The 25,557-nt window shown below is 32.6% G+C and overlaps 1 protein-coding gene and 1 non-coding gene across 2 annotated transcripts in view; both read left to right on the top strand.

Moving 5' to 3' along the window:
* Nucleotides 1-25,557, top strand: part of GTF2A1 (general transcription factor IIA subunit 1) — a 46,204-nt gene that overhangs the window by 15,316 nt on the left and 5,331 nt on the right. Inside the window, exons 3-8 of the mRNA XM_006925499.3 lie at nt 2,016-2,217; nt 4,640-4,704; nt 7,264-7,339; nt 8,523-8,656; nt 10,156-10,476; nt 15,725-15,814. Coding sequence (XP_006925561.1) covers nt 2,016-2,217; nt 4,640-4,704; nt 7,264-7,339; nt 8,523-8,656; nt 10,156-10,476; nt 15,725-15,814 — 888 coding nt within the window. The remainder of the gene's footprint in view (nt 1-2,015; nt 2,218-4,639; nt 4,705-7,263; nt 7,340-8,522; nt 8,657-10,155; nt 10,477-15,724; nt 15,815-25,557) is intronic.
* Nucleotides 3,937-4,080, top strand: LOC112473959. The gene has a single exon (XR_003044235.1). It is a non-coding gene; the product is annotated as a small nucleolar RNA SNORA79 (small nucleolar RNA).

Below are 25,557 nucleotides of genomic sequence, written 5' to 3'. Positions count from 1 at the left end.
GATTGGAACAGTGCTTCGAAAGGGAAATTGACAATAATGGTGGGTTTGGGGTGGATTCTGATTCATATAGGTCATTGACTTGGGACTTTAGGTGAGTAGCGGTATCCAGCAGTTAGCAGTACATAACACATATCCATTTAATATTTGCTATTACTGTGGAAACTTCATTGAAATTATAGGTCATATTGCAGTGGGTCGACCAGTTGGTGGTAATAAAACTGAAACATTAAATTTAGAAAATTTTGGCTTAAAAACTATTACTTAAACCATTAATAAAACAGTTTTTCACTTTGATTTTTGGCTCATAAGAAGCTAGGTTTTATTTTGTTTTGGAACAGGGAAAAGAGTGATGACAAACTGGGAGGGCTACTACATGCTACATTAGTCAGAATGTGTTTTATTGAACACATAAATGTCTTTTTGGTACTGTGTGCTATGCTAGGTGCCCACTTTACAGAAATGAATGAGGCACAACTTGGGATCTCATAAAGTAGTTCTTTGTTACACTAGGACGAACCCTTGCTGTTTTTAGTCTGGAATTTATAAGATTTAGATTAATTGGAAGTGAGTTTAGAAGTATAATCTAATCCATTTTGTTCCCTTTTCACATGAGAAAAATGACAAAGACAAATGATTTGTCTACAAAGCCGTTTAGTGGTCAAACCCACTAATTGGTTTCTGATTTCTGGTGTAATTCTCCATTACACAATTAATATCACCACCACCATAATTATATAACTAACATTTATTGATCACTGACTTTATGCTAGACAGTGATAAATGTTTTACATAGGTATCTTGTTTAGTCCTCACAACAGCCTACGAGATAGATGTTGTTATTTTATCTGTAAGTGTAGTCATCAGGCAAGGCTAAATACTGAGTCTGTGATGCTAGGGGAATGGTGGTTCTGGGAAATTGATCTTTAGTTTACTTTTTTATTAAGTTTTTAGAGATGTACTGGAATTGTTATTAACATGTAGCTACAAATCTAGAATTTCTAGAACAGTTGGAAGTAGGAGATTATAAAAATTCCTATAAGTATGACAAAAGGAGCTTCTTGAAAGATCTGATAGATCTTTCTCAGGTGATAGATATTGCCTCAGGTGATTTGATAAAGATCTGATAGATATTGCCTCAGGTGATTTAGGCAATATCCTCAGATTAAATCCCAGGGGAGACAATAAATACGTATAGATCTTTGTGTGCAAAATAACGGAATTGTTTCATTTACATATTGAAAGAGCAGTTTGTGACTTTCTTGGGCAATTTTTTATAAGGGTTGAGCTTCTCCTGGTAAAGAAATGTGTTAGAGAGAAGGATGGAATAGTTGTTAATATTTTCTTTTGCCTACTTTTTTTTTTTTCCATGTCACAGAAAATGTCTTAGGGTGAGATGAGGATATAGAAGTGGCTAAGCAGAAACAGATTGTCAATCCTTGCCTTAATGGATGAGGGAAGGGAATTTCAAGAAGTGGAAGGTTGAGATTACCTCTATAAAAGTATTAGGTATTTTTGTTTCTTTTTTATTTTGTAGAATTGGATGGATTGAAAGTTGAGCTTTTCTAACTTGAGGATTGCCTCTAAGTTTCTTGTTGAGAGCAAGAAAAGATAAATTTATGTTTTGTATGTTATTTAAAAGTTAGGAAACATTGTATTAAGGAACATTTCCATAAAAATAATAATAGATTTGATATTAAAAAGAATTACCTTTGATTACAAAACTTTGCTTATATGAAACTGTGTGATAACTAAGAAATTGCCGTAAGAAATTTTATTGAAGATAAAAAAGAAACAAAAAAATTTTCAGTACTCTAAGGTAGCAAAAATGAGGTTTGATACTTTAAAAACTAGTTTTTATTATTGTATACCCTTGGGTAAGATTTAGAGATTGATTTTGTGGTTGTATCGGTTTTTAAAATGGATTTTATAAACAGTAATAAATATATTTTTGTCCATATGTCAGGAGTTATTGTCCCTGACTTTCACTTAGAAATTTTTAACTTTCTTTGCCTTAGTTATGGGAGAATAAACTAATGCAGTCTAGGGCAGTAGATGGATTTCATTCAGAAGAGCAGCAGCTTTTATTGCAAGTTCAGCAGCATCCAACTCAGCAGCAGCAGCATCACCACCACCACCACCATCAGCAAGCTCAACCGCAGCAGACAGTACCTCAGCAAGCACAGACCCAGCAGGTTCTTATTCCTGCGTCACAGCAAGGTAAGACTGGATATGTTTTTTTGCTTATAACTTGGAAATGAAATTTGTCATTGTCAAAAGAAGATATACTTGGGTTTCTCCTTTCTTACGGTTGAAGAGGGTATATATGTGTGTGTGTTTACATATAAATTTGTGTAAAATGGGGATCCAATTTGTATAGTAATGATAAACAAGTAATTCACTAATTGAAAGCCTAAGATGATATTCGAATAAGTTTACTGATACTTTCTTCTGAGAAGGCTACGTAATAGTGAATTTCCTGAAATAAGTTTGATCTATAAAGGTTTATTGACTAAGGGTTTCATTTTATATGGTAAAATCATCTGCATTCTTTAAGAAACTGATTTCTTCTTTCAAAGACATATTTGAGTTTAGTAACTATGACAGTATAAAATTTCAATTTCTTAGTAATTTGTATAAGTCTAAATTGAATTAAATTTCTTTTAAGTGAAGAGTGGCTATATACCATATCTTAATTTATGTTACTTGGTTTAAAGATAAGAAAAAACAAGTATTTAAAGACTGTGTCCAGATTGCTTTGTATTATGCAAGTCATTTCATGGCTTTTTGTTTCATTGAAGCCTTACAAAGGCCTTGTGAAATAGCTTTTAACATTTCACAGCTGAGGAATATCTGGGTCCTGAAAAGGCTAAGAAGCTTGAGTCTTTCCATATAGTAAGAGTTTTCTATTATAACAAACATCTACAGTAATCTTCCCCTAGTTTGGTCTTAACTTTCTGCAGTTTCAGTTACCTATGGTCAGCGTGGTCTGAAAATATTAAATGGAAAATTGCAGAAATAAATAGTTCATAAGTTTTAAGTTATTTGTTGATCTGAGTAGTGTGATGAAATCTTGGGCTGTCTTGCTCCATCCCTTTGTTCAGTTATCCATGTTCTGTATTCTACCTGCTCATTCATCTCTTAGTAGCCCTCTAGTTATCAGAGTGATTGTTGTGGAATCTCAGTGCTTGTATTCAAGTAACTCTTATTTTACTTAGAACTGGCCCCAAATGCCAAGAATAGTGAGGCTGGCAATTTGAATATGCCAAAGAGAAGCTGTCAGGTGCTTTCTTTAAGTGAAAAGGTGGAAGTTCTCTACTTAATAGAGAACAAAAATCATATGCTGAGGTTGCTAAGATCTATGGTACTAACAAATCTTCTTCCTACAAAATTGTGAAGAAGGAAAAAGAAATTCGTGTTAGTTTGCTGAGAGAAAGCGACCACATTCACATAACTTTTATTACAGTATATTGTTGTAATTCTTCTATTTATTATTGTTGTTAATCTCTTACTATGCCTAATTTATAAATTAATCTTTATCATAGGTATGTACATATAGGAAAAAACATAGTATGTGTGTATGGTGTTCGGTGCTATCTATGGTTTTAGGCATCCATTGGGGATCTTCGAAAGTATCCCCTATAAGTAAGGGGATACTTATTCATATACTACTATATTCAGTTATAAAATATCCTGGGTATTTGAGTTTTGTAAATCTTGTTATTGGAAAGGAGAATGAAGGTAAATAAATTTATTTTAAGGTATCTGTTTAATTACTTGTTTGCCTCCTTCGAGAGTCTATATAGGACTTAAAATTGTTGGTGATGCATGGTAGAAATGTCTATTTGGGTTATTTTGCTATTTACATCAAATAGGACTTTCTATGTTTGCTTTTAGTCTATACCTTGCATCAAATAATTCTGTCCTTTTAATCAGTTTTGATGACTGTTCCTCCTATTGCCTTTAGGCCTGGCACTAGGATTTTAGGTCATCATAAATTAAAATTTGATTTTCTTCACTCAGAGAATAGTAGGATAATGGGATTATCTGTTTATTCTCTGAAATTTGCGGAATCAAACACTTAGTTCCTTTTATGCTTAAGTAATGTTGTGATTTTCAAATTGTATTTTTAGAAAAGTTAATGGAAATAAGATTCTGACAGCTGTTACATTGAGAGGAAAGGGCTATGTAGAGTAAAGAAAAACTAGTTCTAACTTTTGAGTTCACTTTTACTGGGTTAATACCTCATTTCAACAGCAACATATGTCAATAAAACCATTAACGCTGAGTTAGTAAGCCAAGATTAATTTAGGTTAAAAAATTTCCAGTTTAAGAATGCACGGAAATATATATGTTTAGGTGATAGGTGTCTCACTACTGTGTTTTCTCAGTTTGCCTTGAATCCTTAGGTATTGTTACTCAAATCTTTTTTTAATTGATGTTTTCCAGTATAAGGTAGATATTATTACAGCTGTTATTTACTGTAGAAATTTATAACATTCTGAGATATCAAATGATTGAGTGTAATTGAATGCAGAAAATGTGGAAAGCATACAAAAACTTTTCAGCATTGTCTAGCATTCTATGATTATGAACTAGCCTCATGGTTCCTTGTTTACATGTGTGCTTGTGTTTTTAATAGCTGCAGCACCACAAGTTATTGTTCCTGATTCTAAGCTGATTCAACATATGAATGCATCAAACATGGTAAGAATCAGAACGTAGCACTTTGTTTGGTTCTACTTACTCTAACCCAAATTGTGATTATATTATTGCCCAGGTATTTTGTATATTAACAAAGTTTATTTAAAGCTTGAGCAAAATGGTTCTTTTATTTGGTTTCATAAATATTGGATTTAGCAGCACATCTAAAGTTTAGGTCCATACTTAAACATTGAGGTTCATAAAATTATGTAATTTTCTGTTGAAAATAGTAAAAGGATGATGCATTGTGGGAGCTGTTTCATCCCCTGCTATTATATAGGGTTAGGGGACTTAGCAAATAATATTATGCCAAGTGTAGTTCTGTTTCAGAAGATCCATTAACTGCAAGAGGTCAGGAATGCTAAGAATTATAAACTAAAATTTTTTTAGGTAGTTCAGGATAGGTTTTAAGGTCAATTATTTAAAAAATTTTGCTGTGATTTAACCATAGCATATTCTTTTAAGTTTTACTACAATATATAAATTGCTACTTTAAAATGCATTTTAACTGGTTGCATTTATTATATGTTAGACTTTTGATATTTCTAAGACATATCCACTGAAGTTCATATGTCTTCAAGTTTTCAGATTTCACTTAGGGTATATAATATTTCTCATCAGGTGTAGTGTATTATAACAGAATTGAAAGAACCCCTTCTGATCCTTAGAAAATTTTTACCTATATCTTTAAAGTTTTTTTTTTTTTTAATAAAACAATAGTTTCTAGCACTTTATCATAAATGGCTTTTATTCTGTTTAAAGTATGTAGACTATTGATGGTGTCTCAGCTCTGACATTTCATTCTTAAATTTGGCCAAATCTTTTATTTAAAGGTAAGAATCATTATTTTTAAAAAGAGCCCTTAGCTTAGTGCTAACAATGAGACTTTTTTTCAGAGATATATATATATTTTTAATGAAAAAGCAGTATTTTAAAAAATCACTTATTTTTGGTGAATGGTGGGTGAGTAGTGAACCCCAAATGTCATTTGTGATTTATAAGCCAGGTAGGAAGCAGATAGATTGCTGCAATCAGTTCTTTTGCATGAATATCACAAAATTCTGTGCCTAGTATTTCTCTCAATTTTTATTAAAAGAGAAAATTAATTTCAAGTCTAAGGCCTAGATTTCTTTTTAACCTTTACCCTAAAAAGTAAAAGTCTCACTATAGGGTATATGTTACAGTTGGTACTATTCAGATTGTTTCCTAGAGAATAATTTCTGTCATTTGATAACAGAAAGTTTGGTAAAATCACTTCTAGTAAGTTCATCTTATCTCGAAGAATTTTTGGTGTGTGAGAGAGAATGTTGAATTAAAATTTTGTTTAAAAAGACTGGGGCAAAATCAGTGGTCCATCTCTTACTGATTTGTTTTGTCTCCTTGATTCATTCTTAAGAGTATGTGTATTTAACAGATCATAGGTTAAAAGTTCAATCAATAAAATGTATTAATATTTTCAGTGTTTGCTCCATGTATTTTACATGTTCTGAAACATAATCAGTATAGGCTCTTTATACAATAAAAGGTTGAGTTTTTGTTTGTGTTATTCCTGATTTAAACATATCTGTTTAAAACCGTTTTTGATTTTAAACATCTCCATGCTTTGGAAATGAACATGAGTAAAAATTATGTAATTTTATAAGGATGTGCGATAGTGATACTAGGTAGAAGGCTATTCCAAACCAGTTTTGCAAGTTCTCTTTATGAAATGATTTCTCTAATGCATTGTTTATGTTAGGGCTATTTCATAAAATACAAGAAGAAATTTTCACTAGATATTAATAGAAAATGGTTTGTGTGTGCTATATCACTCACTAAATATTTATTAATAGCTATTTGAATGCAGAGGTGTGCAGGTGATTATTGTTATGTGCTATATAGAAACTATGTCAGTTTGCTTGTAAAGGGACATATATTAATCTTATAAAATATGAGTTATAGGCAATTAATATTTCTAAATAATCCATTTTAAAATGTAGAAATTAAAGTTTGTGACTTTTCTTAAGCTTTTAAGATATTATTGTATTAATAAAACTATTAATATGTTTTCACTAAGATATAATATTGTTACTTTATGGTATCTTAGAATTGCCAGATGTACTCTAAGTACAGTCTTCTGATACAAGGTTTTCTATAGAGACATTTTGATTCTAGTATGTTAAAATATTAAAATTTCTAAAATGAAAATATGTACACTTGCCTCAAGTATGTTGACAATACAATAAGGATTTGGGAGTAAGGAAACAGTAGGAAAGGAAATAATGGAATGGATATTTGATATATTGTACAGCATTATTAGTGGGTGAGATTTCCTTAGAACACAGTATGCGGGGGTGGGGGCAGAGAGGAGAAGCCAATTATATTATTCTACTTAATTTAGGATAGGTGGTCTTTATTGTACCATTTTATAAATGGAATTTAGTCTTAGAACTTTTAGTGTTAGAACTTTTCATTTTAGTATCTGCTAAATGATAAACTTCAAATACTGTTAAAATATGCCAGAAATAGACTGATAGGCACATATGTAGTTTTGATTTTCTTTTCTTTTTCTTTTTTTTCCAGAGTGCTGCTGCTACAGCTGCTACCTTGGCACTCCCTGCAGGTGTGACTCCTGTTCAACAGATATTAACAAATTCAGGTAATTGGAAACAATGGGACCATTATATATATAATTCAAAAAACTATCATCTAGCCTTTCTTTGTCTTCATTGGAAGGCAGAAAAATCTTAATATTTCTTTTACCATTTGACTTAGGTTATTTAAATAAGATTGTTTGAGGGCTATAGAACATTAAACTATAATCATTGCTGAGGATGCAACAGAGAAGGCGAGAATTGCACTTGAGCTTTTGATCTCTGAGAATTCTGTTACTGAATGAAATATGATTATATAGAAATGCTTATTTACTTAGTTTTTTGCAAAACACATTTAACCCGCCAAATAAGTTAAATTTGAGTCATATGAACTGATTCATGATATTAAACTAAATATTTAATCCTTGTAATATCTTAAGAGTAAATATATTGCATTCTATTTTACATAGTATTTCTGTGTAGACCGACAATTTACTGGGATATTTGACATATTAATGTTTGAAGAATTTGTTTACATGGGTTCTAAGTATTCTTTGTGTAATCTTAATTATATAATTTCTCATTTTGTTAATTTCTAAATTTGTGAAGAGCAAACTAGGGGTTTATCTTGTTTCATGTTTTAATAAGATGTAGTTATTCACTTTTTCATTAATTCAAGATTCTGGGCCATCTAAAACAACATATTAGAGGGATTCAATTCTACGTGTATAAGCCAGTCATACAGTTAATGTTATGTGGCAATAATAATTGGTTCAGCAAACTTTTGTTGTTTTTAAGAAATTTTGAAGCTAAGTACTACGATGCTTTGATTCAAGATTTTAATGAACTATTGTACTTCCATTTCTATAAAGCTTTAAACATGAACAGCCCCTGAAATGTCTGATCTGATGTATTGGTCTCATTATTCTTAACATGTTAGCAAGACATTTTAAGATTTTAATCAATTCTCAGAATCTGTTTTTAAATTTTTGTTGGAAAACATCTTTATAAGGATGATAAATAAGGAAAATAAAACATTTTAAGCAATGTATTGAACGTGGATGGAAGTCAGAGAAGTTAAGGATTATGTTTACTGTGTATGGATGCGGCCCTTAATAAAATTCTTAGATTTCTTGTTTGATAATCTCTAGGGCCTTTAGTGATTTGATGTTCAGTATGAATTCATTTATTTTGATTGAGGTGTTAACTGCTAAAATGGTGACTTGGAATGCATACGTTTTGCTTTAGGTCAGCTTCTTCAAGTGGTCAGAGCAGCCAATGGTGCTCAGTATATCTTTCAGCCTCAGCAGTCAGTGGTTCTACAGCAGCAGGTTATACCACAAATGCAGCCTGGTGGAGTACAGGCTCCTGTTATACAACAGGTAAAAGAATCTTAAATTATGATCATCATGGCATTCTTTTTCTATGTATGTATGTATTCTCTGGTGGTTCTCTTCCCTTTTCTTATGGCTTTATCTGCGCAAATTCTTAAACTCTTCTCCAGTGCTTCGCCCTGTCATTCTAAATTCTCCTTGTATACTTTACAGTTTAATTTATAGTCAATATGTTTGAGACTAAATTCTTATCTCTACTCATCCTTTATCATCCCCCTAACTGTGTCTATCAGTGGCACCACTCTCCATCCAGCCTCCTAAGTTAGTTATTTGGCATTCATTCAACAAGCATTTATCGTGTGGCTACATATCAGGGTTTTTTGCAAGGGACTGGGAATTTAGGAGTGAACAAGGCAGGCATGAATTACTTTCATGATGCTTATGTATTTTCTGGAAGGGGATGTGTGGAATCCTCCCTTCCCCTTAACCTCGGATATCCAAAGTATCATGAACTCCTACCAATTCTTAATAGTTCCTTTTTTTCAGACTTCAGTTTTAACATGTTTTTAATCCCTTAATATGTTTGAAACTAGTTTTCTCAGACTCTCTTGTCATTTCCTTAGTTCATGCTTTCATAATTTCTTATTTAAAGTACTGTGATATCTTCCTCATCAATTTCCCTGCCATCCTAGTCTGACTGCTACTTTATATTTGTAGTCATTGTTCTAAAAATCTTAAAATCTTTTAATGACTTCCTGTTGCCTATTGGAAGAAGTTCAAACTCCTCAGCATGATTTGTAAGATATTTTTTGGATTTTTTTTTGGAAGAGGTGGGAAGGAGATCTCTTTAGGTTTATTTTTTGCCCTACTTTCAGTTGTTGTCTGCTTCAGCTGCTGTTTAGATCAGAGTTAACAAATCACCTACTTGTGTGCTTGGTATTACTATGAGGACGTTGATGAAAGAAATAGTTATTTTCTTGAGGTATTTAGGCACTTTAAAAAGGATACATATAAACACATAATGTCAGTATAATAGTACAATGGTAGAGGAAAAATCAGAGGAGCATTAATCCAGCCTATTTACAGCTTTCTAAATTTTGTCCTGCTGTTACTTCTGGATTTCACTTGATGTTATTCTATTTAGAATCCGCCTTTGGCATTTTTTTCTAGCAACTCCCTTCACTCCTCCAAAATGAACAAACCAAACAGAAAGACCTTGGCTATCTCCCAAAGCACAAATAGACACTCAAGTATTACCTACTGGAAGGCTCCCCGATCATGCCTTGTTCCCCAAGCTGACTTTAGTACTTTGTCCTGTGTTCTAATAACACTACATCCTACTTCTGTTATACTTTCTATACCTTTTTGAGTTGTTATTGCTCTGTTTATTGCACTGCTAATCTGTAAGCTTCTTAAGGAAAATACTAAAGTATTATTTTTGCATTCCTTGAACCTAATGACAAGTAATTGACACCGGTCCCTGGTGCCAAAAGGTTGGGGACCACTGCTTTAGCTAATTCCTAATATTTGGTTTTCTTTCGTCTTAGGTACTGGCCCCTCTTCCTGGAGGGATTTCACCACAGACAGGTGTTATTATCCAGCCTCAGCAAATCTTATTTACAGGAAATAAGACTCAAGTTATACCTACAACAGTGGCGGCACCTACACCAGCACAAGGACAGATAACTGCAACTGGCCAGCAGCAACCTCAGGCCCAGCCTGCTCAACAGCAGGCTCCATTGGTGTTACAAGTTGATGGAACTGGGGATACATCATCTGAAGAAGATGAAGATGAAGAAGAAGACTATGATGATGATGAGGAGGAAGACAAAGAGAAAGATGGAGCTGAAGATGGTCAGGTAGAAGAAGTAAGTTTCTAGTAAACGAGTAGGAATGAGAAGCTATTCAGTCTTTTCTTTTTTAACTTAGTGCCAAACTTGAATTATGTCCTTTTTTTTCAGAGGCTCTTAGGGTGCTATACAACATAGGATTTTAAATATAAAGTTCTAACTTAATAAGGTTTTTAGATTGTTATAAAATATCATTTCATATAGCTGTTAATGAAAAATGAATGTATACCAAATTAAGTTGTATTTATAAAGGTGATAGTGATAGTGCAAGTTATTCTAGTTCTTTGGCTTATGCATTCATGATGTGGCTTAAACACAAGATGTTGGTAGAATATATAGATGTGATTAGTCTTTTGCTTCTGTAATTAAAACGAGATAGTAACATTTGGGAAGAGAGGAAACATGAGAAAAAAGCTAAATGTGACAGATTTTTCCAAAACCTTCTTTTTGGTCCATATTCCAAACCATTTCCTTTGATAACCTTATCTGCTCTTAGTGTCAATCTTAGTTTAACAAACCATCCTTTCTTACTCGTTTTTAGTTATATATTAGAAGCATATAAATACATTTTTGTTTTTCTCAGTTCCAGCTTAGTTACTTGTGATCAAGATGATATTTGGCTTACCACAATTTTCATTAATTGCCTTCTGCAACCTAAGATGTAATCTTCTAAATTATCTAAGTAATGTTTTTAAAAAATATTGTTTTTATTAAATATTGACTAGATACAAATGAATAAAAAACTCAAGATATAAACACCCTGGTGTCTACATCTAGTTAAAAAAATAAATCCCATTGCTTAAAGTCCCCTGGGTGCCTCTCCCCAATCCCTGTCTTCTTCCTTTTACCATCAGAGTAACCATGCTCATGAATTTTGTGTTTATTATTAATTGGCCTTATATTTTACCATAGGTATTATCTTTGTAAAGAGTATATTGTTTAGTTTTGCATACCTATTTATGACATAAAATAATTATGTAATAATGATTATTAATTTTCCTGAGGTTCATCTAAGTTATTTGCATATACCTATAATTATTTTCACTGTTCAGTTTATCGTAATTTATCTATTTTTTTGATACGATGGGCATTAGGGTTGTGTCTACTTGTTTACTGTTACAGTTATAAAATATTCTGGTATGTGTCATCTAGGGACACATATACAAGAGTTTCTCTAGGTATTATAATAAACACTGAACTGCTGGATCCTGAGGCATGCACACCTTCAAATTTACAATCAAATGCAAAATTGTTGTGTGAATAACACTCTTACCATTCAGTATGTAGTGGTGCAGATGTCTACACCTTTCACCATACTTGATATTGTCAGGTTTCTTAATTTTTGCCAGTCTGGTAGGTAGAAAATGGTATTTCATTTGGTTTTAATTTGCATTTTCTTGATTACTGTTGAGGTATATAGCCTCTTTGATTCTCTCATATGTTCTCTGTTGATAATCAAATAAGATATGAAAAATGACAGTTTTTCTTGACTTGCTGGCTAAGCCATCCAGAACAATATTTATTAGAAATGGTGAGAGCAGGCACCCTTGTCTTAATCTTAAAAGGAATCCTTTCGATGGTTCACTAGTAATTGTGCTGACTGTAGGATTTTTATGGATATCCTTTATCATGTTAAGGAAGCTCCTTTTTATTCAAATTAAGAGCTTTGCTTTGTTTTTAAACTGTAAATGAGTGTTAAATTTTATTAAATACTTTTTCTACAACTATTAGATAATCATGATTTATTTATAATCTGCTATTTATGGTGAATTACATTAATTGGTTTTCTGTTTATAAAACCAATTTTGTATTCATGGGATAGCACAACTTGATCATTATATATTACTCTTTTTATGAATTTCTGAATTCCCTTTGTTCAGGATTTTTGCATGAATATTCATGAATGATACTATCTCATTTTCTGTTCCTATGCTCTTATCAGGTTTTCAGGTTTATTTATGGTAGACTTATACAGTGAATTGGGGAGTGTTCCCTCACCTTGGATTTTTTTTTTTTTTAAGATCATAATTAATTCTTCTGTGAATATTTGTTAAAATATGCTGCTAAAAACATCTGGTCCTAGTAATCTTTACTCTGTTCAAGTGTTTTGTTTCTTTTTGAGACAGGTAAGGTAACAATACCTGTCTGGAGATACTGTGGGGTCGGTTCCAGACCACCACAAAAAAGTGAGTCCTAATGTTTTTGCTGGTGGAGGTTCTTGCCTTCAGTTTGTAAAAAATGTAACATCTGTGAAACACAGTGAAGCAAAGCATAATAAAACAAGATATGCCTGTATTTCTCTAAAAATATAATATCTAAATTTTAAAATTTGATTAGCATAAAGTTAATGATCATGCTATCTTTTTGCTGTCAGAATCATTCATAGTTTTTTATTTTCTCATTCCTAATATTATTTGTGCCTTCTTGCTCTTTTTCCTTGTTCAATGTTGCTAGAGGTATACTGATTTCATTAATGTTTTTAAAGAATCAACTTTTAACTTTGTTTATTCTCTCTAGTGTGTTTATTCCCCAGTAATAATTTCTGTTCTGATTCACTTTTTTGTTTGTAGATAAAATAATCTGTATGATGTATGCATCCTTTGAAATTGGTTGAGACTTGCTTTATGTGATCAACTCTTGCATATGCCATGTATTTGAAAAGAATGTGTTCTCTGCAGTTGTACTGTCATTTCTATATGTCTATTAGATTTAGATTGTCAGTAGTTTTCTTTGGATATTCTATCTACCCTTACTGATATTTTTTCTGTGCTTGCTCCATCACTGATTACTGAGTAAGATGTGTTCAAACCTCCTACTATCATGTTACATTTGTTTTTCTGTCATTTTTGCTTTTATATTTTGAGTGTCAAAATGGTGCATATAAGCTTAAAATTGTATTTTCTCACAGAGTTGAACCATTTATGATTACGTAATATCCTGCTTTATCTCTAGTAGTGTTTTGTTTGTTTGTTTTGCCATAAAATCTGTTTTAATAGAGCCATACCAGCGTTGTTTCTCTTAGAATTTGCCTGGTATAGCTCTTTCATTCTTTCACTTTAAAATGTTCTGTATCCTTAAGCTTCAGATGTCTTTTTTTTAATGGAATGCTGCTCTGTATGATGTTGTATTACAAAGTTTTTACATGGTCCAAAGGCATTCAGTAAGGAAAGAATAGTCTTTCCAACAAATAGTGTTTGGACAACTGACTATACGTATGCAGAAGAATGAAATTGGACCCCTACTTCACACCATATACAAAAATTAAAAACAGATAACACACCTAAGTGTAACGTTAAAACTACAAAACTGTTAGAAGAAAACATAGGGCAAAAGCTTCATGACATTGGATTTGGCAGTAGTTTTTTTAGATATGACACCAAAAGCACAAGCAGTCAAAGCAAACATAAAGTGGACTTAATAGATTAAAACTGTTGTGTAGTAAACGACAGTATAAAAACAGCTAAAAGACAATCTACAAAATAGGAGAAAATATTTGCAAATCATATGTCTGATAAGGGATTAATATCCAGAATATGTTGAGAACTCTTAAAACTCAGCAGCAACAGAAAAATTTTATTTCAAAAATGGGCATAAGACTTAATAGACATTTTTCCAAAGAAGATATACAGATAGCCAACAAACACATGAAAAGATGTTCGCATCATTGTTCATTTAGAGAAATGCAAATGAAAACCACAAAGAGATACCATTTCACATTGGAGTGGCTGTAATAAAAAAAAGAAAATGTTCGTGAGGATGTGGAGAAATTAGAACTCTTGTGTATTGCTAGTAGAAGTGTAAAATGCTGTAGCTGTTGTGGAAAATGGTTTGCTGATTCCTTAAAAAGTTAAGCATGGAATTACCCATGCACCCTTGCAGTTTCACTCCTAAATAATATGTATAAGGTGATTGAAACAGGTGTCAAACAAAAGCTTTTAAATGAATGTTTATAACAGCACAGTTCACAAAATCCAAAAGATGTAAGCAACCCAAATGCCCATCAACTGATGGATGGACAAATAAAATTTGGTATGTCCATACAATGGAATATTATTTAGCCACGAAAAGGAAAAAAGTACTGGTGTATGCTGCAACATGGATGAATCTCAAACATGCTAATGCTACATTAAAGAAGCCAGATCACATATTGTGTATGTATATTGTCTAATTCCATTTTATGAAATGTCTACAATATATAGAGACAGAAAGCAGATTAATAGCTACTAGGGATGAAGAGAGGTGGGAACGGAAAAGTGTCCGTTTAATGGTAAAGGTGATAGATTATTCTGGAATTAGATTAGTGGTGGTGATTGAATACATTATGAAGTGTGACTGAATTATACACTTTAAAATGCTGAATTTTATGTTATGTGAATTTTATCTCCAATTTTTAAAATATTTACATTGATGGTAATCTATTTTAAATATAAATTTGAAATTAATATAAATATACATGTGTGAGTAGGTACAGGCATAGACTTAATATCTTGTTTGTTTTCCTTTCCATTTTTATTTTCCATATTTTCTTCATTAATCAGAAGTATGAGTGATATCTTTTGCCACAACTGAGGTCCAGTTTAACATAGTTGATCATTTTATGCTCTACTTAGACCTTGATCTTTAATTGTTTTTGGTACTGAGACTACTAAGTCTGTTTCATCTCTGCCCCAGCACAAGCATGCTTTTAATCTGACTAGCTTAATCATACTCTAAGCCTCCATAATCACCATCACAATGGTAGACATGCTAATTTATATTTAGAGTCCTAGTCCCTAATGTAAAGACAAGTCAGACTGTTAGCCTATTATATATAGCTTTTTTCCCCTCCAATTTCACTGTTGTTTCCCCTTTTACACTACAGGTGATGCATAGGGCCATTATCTTATTAAACCCTCATATTTTCAAACCTAAGGAAGAATAAATAAGATCCATGTCTAGTCTGGTCATCCTAAACAGTTATTACAGAGAATTATCTTCTTTGCTATTCTGAAAGAATAAAGGAAATAAAGTTAAACATCATTTCAGACTTTGAAGTTATAGCTTAACTATTGTAATTGTTTTTAATTTCTTGCCGGGATTTCAGTAACATTGGCTAAGTCTTAAATGAAGCCAATTAACAACATGTTCGTGGTATACATGGTGTGCATTTCTCTGTCTTGGTTCTCAAAGAACATCAAGGCCATTGTATTTCTTTTCACTGAATATTAGAAGGGCCTTTTTCTAGTAATACATGAAATATAAATAAACTCTCCCTTTTTATTTTTAGGAGCCCCTCAATAGTGAAGATGATGTGAGTGATGAGGAAGGACAGGAACTCTTTGATACAGAAAATGTTGTTGTATGCCAATATGATAAGGTAAGGATTTTATCATCGGATTACTGACATTTTTTTCCATTATAATTTCTTCCCTAAATCATCCTTTCTGCAACGTTCAAACATTTGGGTAGCCAATTGATGCCTCTTGTATACAGTATAAACAATATGAATGAAAACATTGTTATAGTTTTGTAGATTATTTTAGTAGAATGACAAATTAACTTGTGTAGCTTTACATTTGAGAAATAAGTTATGAATGAAATCATGAGGAGAGTTATTAAGTCCCAACTTGTTAACATGGTAAACAAAGCCAGTTTGAGTTGTCCTTTATCATCAATAACTCAGTGGGATTATCCTGTCTTTCATTTATCCTCAACGACCTCAAAGCTAAAAGGCTTTAATTGAATCTCTGCAACTTTTTTTATTACTAAGGCGAGAACTAGGGCAATAAACAGGACTGATAACTAAACAAACATGTTTTTACTGAAAATTATTTAAAAAATTATTTAACTTTGCTGTACTTTGATAGTATTATGGAATTTTTAAACTAGATTCTGTGAGACTTAGCTCTTGACTCCTTGTTTTCTTAATTCTTAAAAAGGATGCGACTTTCCAAGTACTTTTGTTAAGAGTTTTTGGCATTGTTGAGATTTTTGTTTATCGAAACAGTTTGGAATAAAATTCGTTTTCTGACTGAAATCATTAAATTTGTAATAAATCTACAAATTATATTGTATTTATAATTTAATTTCAGCAGAGGCCTTTACCAAATACTGAAGACTGTAACAGAAGCAATTGGGTTTTGTTTATAAGTACAGTTTATTCAGTAAACAGATATTTATTACGTGCCTGAATGAGCCAGACACTGGAGCATTAGTCATGATCATACAAAATTTGTGTCCTGCATGCATTTCCTTCACACATGATAAAAATCTTAAATTTGTGTTGCTTTTATAGAAATAAATATCATAAATAACCATGCTTATTGCAAACAGATCTTTGAAAAATGTCAAGACAGTTTTCCTAATGAAAAGATAAAGTCAAGCCAGTTAAATACCAGTGAAATTATAGAATAGACTCATTGAGGTCATTGATTCAGAGTTATGAGAGTATCCACTATTGTACATTAGGACTTCTGGGTGAATGTTCTTAATACCCTATACCAGGCACATTATAATAAATGTAATTTCTTGTTTCATATATAGGAGAAAAAGATTGAGGTCAAAACAAGAGATACCGATAAACCTTTATTGTCAGGAAGTCTCGAGGGATTCTCTTGCAACCAAATTATCCAGAACACAATTTCTTGATAACAAGATGTCAGATTAATCAGGCAAGAGAGAACTTTCACTTTAGCTTGACTGAAGAATATGCTTCTCATTATTTTCATATTCTAAGAGAATGAGTATATTCTCCTTTGGTAAAAATTATACACATAATATTTTAAATATTCAAATTGGCTTGGTTTGTTCCCAGAGATGTTACTTTAATGTGTTAAAGTAAGAAACTGAAAATAGCTTTAAATAGTGTATTGGATAATAAACAATTTTAAAGTTTGCAGAGATCTAATTTTTAGAATTAAATGAGTTCTAGAGATTAGGGGGTTAGGGACTTCATGCTTTAGTCAACAGTAAAGAATGGTAGTGTTCTATCACTGGCTAAAATAGGGTTGGATGTGGTTTGAGCCCACTTAAATTTTAGGATTTTATTTTTGAAGCCTACTGATGAATTTCAATAATGAGTCAATACTAGGAGCGATCATAGAAAGAATAATGAAGTTTGTGTTGCCAGTCAAATCAGAATCTTAGTTCAACCTAATAATGAAGCAGAGTTCTCCCTTAAGTATGGGCAGGTAAATACTTGATGGCATCAGATATAGAGGCTTCAGCCTTATTTAATAGGTAATTTTACTTAATGTGTTTGTCGCTAGGAAATTTTAGAAGGTCTTTTTCCTGGCATTCAGGACACTGCTCCATGAAGGGTTTAGGGCCAGTAATTGTTTTTCAAGTTGTATTTTGTGATTTTATTCTAATGAAAATATTTACCATTTATTATCCAGTAGTACTTCAGTGCTGAGTATATGTAATATATGATCCATGAAATTTCTACGTTTTCTTTTTGCAAGCTGTCTTACAGCAGAATGCAATCAATTTCTTTATTTGTTCATGGAATTACTTTTTCTTGACTACTAGTCACTTTTTTGTTTATATACTGCCATTGTCTCTCAGGTTACAGCCACCTGGTTCATGCTGGAAATAAATCTGTATACCTATTTGTAGGATAGTTAATACTTTCTTTACAGGGTATCAAAGAAAAGAGGAGATAGAGATCTTTCCATATAATTTCATACAGCAAATACTTATTGTCTACGATGCTCCTGGGCACTGTTCTGAGATCTTGAGGTACCCTAGTGAACAAAATCAAACAATCCTTGCCATTGGGAAACTTACTCTAGTCAAGGGATACTGATGCTAAAACATAAATAAATTAATTTATATGGCATGGAAGCTGATAATCAGTATGGAAAAATATAGAGTTGGAAAGAGGATAGATTACAGTTTTAAATTAGGGTGATCATGTTAGATCTTTTGAGAAGATGACATTTGAACAGAGACTTAAAGACGGTCTTTAAGTCTTGGGTATTAGGAGCAGCAAGGGGGCCAGTGTGGGTGGACTGGGGGTGGGTGGACGTGGGGGAGTAGTATAGTAGGGTAAGTCAGAGGTAAGTAGAGGCAAAGCGTGTGAGAGTTTGTGAGGACATAGGTTCTTATTCTGAATGTATTCGGAAGCTTTTGGAAGGTTTCAGATAGACAGATGTGATATCGCTGACATTTTAATTTTAAAAGGGTTACTTTTCCTTCTTTGTTGAGGTCAGAGTGTGTGGAGGAAGCAAAGGTTGAAACAAGGAGCCCTCATAGAAGGATATTGTAATCCAAGTGAGAGAGACTGGTGACTCAGGCTAGTGTGATAGTATGGAAATGGTGAAAAGTGGTTGGATGTTGGTATGTTTCAAAGGAAGAATCAACAGGAATTTCTGACTCTAGTTGGACATATGATAGAAAAAAAGAGGAATCAAGAATGATTCCAAGATTTTTTGATGAGAAACTGGAAGGAAGAATGACGGTGCCATTAGATCAAATGGGAAAGGCTGCAGATGCAGCAGGTCTTGGAGATGAGAGTGATCAGCTTTGGACATGTTAAGTTTGGAAAGTCTGTTAGACCTTCAAATCATCCATCTTAAGATGTTGGATTTAATATCTACATAGAGTATTTAGGCCAGACGTATAAGATAGTTAATGCAAGAGTCTGCCTCGACTACTGTTTTAATTTTTTTGTGCCCTATTTTGTTTTAATAGGTAAGAAATTTTTAATAAATGCTAAATGTAGACATAGCTTTAAGTCAGTGATTTAGAGGAAGAATGTGAGAGTGCTTTTCAAATATATGAAGAGTTGTTTGATTTTTTAAAAAAATTAAATCCCAAAAAGCAAAGGTAGGATCAATAAGTAGAAGTTTGGAGGAAGCAGATTTCAGTAAATGGGAAAGGTATGAAGACTTATAAGAGAGCTGTCCCAGAAAGGAATAACTTAATTTGCAATTCTTTACCACCTACTTCTAATTATATTCAGACAGCACTGACAGACATTGAACAGTGATTTGTTGAGAACATGCCATGGAAAACGTTTGCACTGGGAGCTTAGACCATGGAATTTTTGGAATGGGACCTAAGAAAATATCTGTACATAGTGAGAATTTCTGCATTGTTACATAAATTAGCCTAATTTAATAAACAATAGACCAGGACTCAAGAATCATCTTTGTCATTTAATGGCACTTTGCCCTTGGTCAAGTCATTGAACTCTTCTCCAGGCTATAATCTCTTCTTTTGAAATGAAATTCTGAACTACTTGATTTGAGGTCCTTCGGATTGATCAGAAAAGAGGGAGGACCTTGGGTTCTTCTTTGAAGAGGATGTGGAGTTTGAACTGAACATTGAATAATGAGTGAGACTTACTGAGAGAGGGAAGAAACAATCATTTAAGTTGATTAAATTCCCCCCCGCCCCCGCCGCAATCCATGGAATTGCAAACAAGTAAAAACTATAAATGAAGGCAATTATGGGACTGTACAGGGTGGCCCAGTTTGAACTCTACTCTTCTCTCTTTGTCTTAACAGTAGATGTACACAGTTTTTGAAATCTGCAGTAAGTGACTGGATGATTAGCATTCCTTCAGGCGTACCTTTCAAATGCCGCTATATATTTAAGTCTTGAGAAAACTAAACTATAAGGAGTTTTATTTTGGTAGAAGAAATCAGTCCACTCTTGCATATACTTAGAAATAATGCTAGAAATGTCTTTGGGAATGCCGTTGAGAATTGATTAGTAGAAAAGAGCACTTTTAGCCGATGAGATTAGGGAAAGCTTTGTGGAGGACAGTATTTTGAGATGCATCTTGGAATAAGAATTGAATTTGTAAAAATGCAAGCAAGAGATGATAATTACTTTGATTGAAATATTGTCTTTGAGTAATGTGAAGATAGGAAATAAGGTTGGAAAGGTGTGTTATTATTAGGTCATTTAAAAATAGAAATAGTCAAGCAAAGGTGATTGGATGAAATTGTGCTTCTGGCAGCAATGTTTATAAGATGATTGAAAGGAAGGGGAGATAATAAATCAGAAGACAAGAGGCTATTGATGTAGTAACTAGATTATTTGGTGGCCTTTATGAAAACAGTTGCCAGGTATCCTGGAGATGAAGTAGAATTAGAGATTAAAATACTAATATTTGTATGAATACTGTGAGGCTACAGTATTAGAATGGTCTACAGTGTGGAAGTTGTCACTATTTATGAGGAAGAGAAAGGTTGTACATGATAACCAACATTGAGGAAAGATACTGTCTTGATGGTCAGTAGATAAGAGGAATGAAGAAAATCCTAAGGCTAAGTAAGTGGTATAGACATAAAAGGAGTTGGAAAAGGCAGAACTGATCTAGAGAGAGAACAAGGAGAACAAAGGGTATTCTTATTTTAAATGTTTGCCAGTATAAAATTGCTTATGAAAAAGACACATGTATATGCAGACCTGGTAGAGATATTTTACAGAGAAATAATAACTGCTTTAATGAACACAAGTACTCAGAGCTCTAAAAGATACCAATTATAGATTTATTAAAAAACAAACAAACAAACAAACTTAACCTAGTAATTTTTTTTAGGGAGATTGAATTAGTAATTAGAAATTTCCCAACAAACAAAAGTCCAGGACCAGGCAGCTTCACTGGTGAATTCTACCGAACATTCAAAGAGGAGTTAATACCTATCTTTCTCAAAGTCTAAAAAAAAAACAAACAAAAAAACCCCCAAAAAACCAGAAGGGAACACTTCTAAACTCTTTTAACAAATTAAACTTCATTAAAAAAAAAAACAAAAAACAGTTTGTCCAAGCACAATGATATGAACTAGAAATCAATTACAAGAAGAAAGCTAGAAAAATCACAGATATTTGGAGATTAAACATGTTACTGAACAACCAGTGGGTCAGAGGAAATCTAAAGAGAAATCAAAAAGACCTTGAAACAAATGAAAATGAAATACAACATACCAGAATTTATGGAACGTAGTGGAAGCGTCCTAAGAGAAATTCATAGAGGTAAATGACTATATCAAGAAATAAAATCTCGGATAAACAACCTAATTTTATTCTCCAGGAAGTAAAAAATGGAGAACAAACAAAGCCCAAAGTTAGTAGAAGGAAGGAAATAAAGATCAGAGCAGAAATAAGTAAAATATATTCTGAAAAGATAATAGAAAAGATCAGTAAAACTAAGAGCTGGTTCTTTGAAAAGATAACGTTGCTAGAAGTTTAGTTAGACTCACTAGGAAAAGAGAGGAGACGCACATAAAATCAAATATTACAACTGATACCACAGAAATGTAAAAGATGATAAGACCACTATGAACAATTATGTGGCAACATAATAGAAATCTAGAAGGAAATTAAATTTCTTGAAACACAGCTTTTCAAAACTAAACTATGAAGAAATAGAAAATCTGAACAGACTGATCTCTTTAAAGAGATAGAATCAGTAATTAGAAATTTCCCAACAAACAAAAGTCCAGGACCAGGCAGCTTCACTGGTGAATTCTACCAAACATTCAAAGAAGAGGTAATACTAATCTTTCTCAAAGTCTTCAAAAAAAAAACAACAGGAGGGAACACTTCTAAACTCTTTTAACAAGGCCAGCATTCCTCTGATAGCAAAACCAGACAAGGTCAGCACAAGAAAAGAAAATTACATGCCAATATCCCTGGTGAACATAGATGCAAAAATCCTCAACAAAATATTAACAAGCTGAAATTCCATAGTACACTTAAAAGGATCATATACCATGACCATGTGGGATTTATTCTAGGGATGCAAGGATGGTTCAGCATTCACAAATAAGTCAATGTAATATATTTAAAAAATGAAGAATGAAGGTCATCTGATCATCTCAATAGATGCAGAAAAAGCATTTGACAAAATTCAGTGTTCATTTATGATTAAAAACTCTCAACAAATTGAGTGTAGAGGAAACATATACTTCAACATAATAAAGGACATATATGACAAGCCCACAGCAAATATACTCCGTGGTGAAAAGCTGAAAGTTTTTGTGGTAAATAGGAACAAGATAAGGATGCCTACTTGCTGTCGCCACTTTTATTCAACATAGCATTGGAATTTCTAGCAGGAGCAATTGGGGAAGAAAAAGAAATAATCATCCAAATTAGGAAGAAATAAAACTGTCACTATGCACATATTACATGATATTAAATGTAGAAAACCCTAAAGACTTGAGCAAAAAACAGAACTAAAAAAATCAGTAAAGTTGCAAGATACAAAATCAATATACAAAAATCTGTTGTATTTCTATACATTAATAACTATCAGAAAAGAGAATTAAGAAAAACAGCCCCATTTACAATTGCGTCAAAAAGGATAAAATATCCAAGAGTAAATTTAACTAAGGAGGTGAAAGACCTGTACAATGAAAACTATAAAGATGTTGATGAACGAAATTGAAGACACAAATAATAAATGGAAAGATATTTCATACTCATGGATTGGAAGAATTAATATTGTTGAAATGTCCATACTACCAAATCTACAGATTCAGTGCAGTTTCTATCAAAACTTCAGTGACATTTTTCACAGATACAGAACAGTCATGGAACCACAAAAGACTCCAAATAGCCGAAGCAATTTCTTTTTTTACATTATTTAAAAATTTTATTAAATTTATTGGGAGAACAATGGTTAATAAAACTATGTAGGGTTCAAGTATACAATTCTATAATATATCAGCTGTATATTGCATTGTGTTCACTATTCAAAGTCAAAATGTCGTTACATATTTGACTCCTCTTACCGCCTTTCTCTCTGGAAACCACCATATTATCATCTGTGTCTATGCGTTCTTGTTTGTTCATTTGTTACTTTCACATGAGTGAAATATGGTTCTTGACTTTTCTGTCTGACTGATTTTGCTTAGCATGATTAGTAATATAGTTAATTTAATTATGTTGATTCTTCCAATCTTTCCATTTTTTTGTGTGTCTTTAGTTTCCCTTAATAAATTCTTGTAGTTTTTAATGTATAGGTCCTTCACATCCTTTCTTAAGTTTATTCCTAGATATTTTATTCTTTTTATTACAATTGCAAAACGAATTGTTTTTTTCTTTCTCTGAAATTTTATTGATAGGATATAGGAACACAATGGAGTTTTCTACATTTATTTTGTATTCTGCAACTTTACTGTCTTTGTTTATGGTTTGTAATAGTTTTTTGTGTAGAGTATTTAGTTTTCTATATAGAGAGTCATGCCATCTGTAAAAAGTGACAATTTTACTAATTCATTCCCAGTTTGGATGCCTTTGATTTTTTTCCTCTTTCCTGATTGCTCTGGCTAGGACTTTAATACTGTGTTGAATAACAGTGGTGAGAGTGGGCATCCTTGTCCTGTTCTTGATCTTAGAGGAAAAGCTTTTAATTTTTTACTATTGAGTATCTTAGTTGAGGATTTGCCATATATATACTTTATTATGTTGAAGTACTTTTTTTCTATACCCATTTTATTGAGTGTTTTAATCATAAATGGATGTTGTGTCTTGTCAAATGCTTTTTCTGCATTTGTTGATAAGATCATATGATTTTTATCCTTTATTTTGTTAATGTGGTGTATCACATTGCTTTGTGTGTGTTGAACCACACATGCTTGTGTGTGAAATAAACCTTACTAAATCATGATATATTATCTTTTTAATGTATTGTTGTATTTGATTTGTTAGTATTTTGTTCAGGATTTCGCATCTGTATTTATCAGAGATATTGGTCTGTAGCTATCTTTTTTTGTGTTGTCCTGGCCAGAAAACAAAAGCTAAAATGGTTGTAGGAGATCCTTATGCATCAGTAATGAGCCTAAATGTAAATGAGCTGAATTAACCAATAAAAAGGCATAGAGTAGAGGATTGGATCAAAAACTAAAACCCAACCATACGCTGCCTTCAAGAGACACATCTCAGCTGCAAAGACAAATATAGGGTAGAAAATGATACTCCAAGCAAATGGCATTCAGAGAAAAGTGGGTGTAGCTGTACTTATATCTGACAAAATAGATTTCAAGATAACAAAAGGTAACAAGAGCCAAAGATGGGCATTTATAATGTGTTGAAGACAACATAACACTAATCAGTATATATACACTCAATCAGGGAGCACCAGAATATATAAAGCAGCTACTAACAGAACTAAATGGAGAAACTTGACAAAAACACAATTGCAGTAGGAGACCTAAATACCCCATTGACAGCTCTGGGTAGATCAAACAGAAAATCAATAAAGAAATATCGGCCTTAAATGACATGTTAGACCAAATGAACGTAATTGACATTTACAGAGCTTTTCATCCCAGAACACCATATTCTATATTTCTTCTCCAGTGCACATAGGACACTGTCAAGGATAGACTGTATGTTGGGACACAAAACTAGCCTCAACGAATTTAAGAAAATTGAAATCATACTAAGTGTATTCTCTGAGCACAGTGCTTTGAAATTAAAAATCAGCTGCAAAAAGAAAGTGAGAAACCCCACAAATATGTAGGGATTAAGCAACATGCTACTAAAGAACAACAGGGTCAAAGAAGAAATAAAAAGAGAGAGCAAGAGATACATAGAGACAAATGAGAATGACGATATGACATTCCAAAACTTTTGGGATTCAGCAGAAGCAGTATTAAGAGGGAAATCTATATGACTACAAGCCTATCTCAAGAAACCAGAATGGTCCCAAATAACCTAAAGTTACATCTTAACTAGAAAAAGAACAAATGAAGGCTAAAGCAGTCTGGAGAAAGAAAAACAAACCTGGAGTGAGTCATCACCTTTCCTGATTTCAAACTATATTACATAGCTGGAGTAATCAAAATAGTATGGTATTGACATTAAAACACGCATAGATAAATGGAACAGAAAAGAGCCCACAAACAAAACCCATCCATATGTGTTAGAACAGAAGAGACAAGAATACACAATAGGGAAAGGAAAGTCTCTTCAATAAATGGTGTTGGGGAAACTGGACCACTATCTTACACCATACACAAAAATTAACTCAAAATGGATGAAAAATTCCTAGATTACATAGGTGGTAAGCTCTTTGACATTGGCTTTGGTGATGATTTATTTTGGATTTGACACCAAAAGCAAAAGCAACAAAAGCAAAAATAATCAAGTGAGACA

The sequence above is a fragment of the Pteropus alecto genome, unplaced genomic scaffold, assembly GCF_000325575.1.
Source record: "Pteropus alecto unplaced genomic scaffold, ASM32557v1 scaffold8, whole genome shotgun sequence".
Taxonomy (NCBI): domain Eukaryota; kingdom Metazoa; phylum Chordata; class Mammalia; order Chiroptera; family Pteropodidae; genus Pteropus; species Pteropus alecto.
Note: the sequence above shows the minus strand (reverse complement) of the source record. Positions and strands in the feature narration are given on the sequence as shown.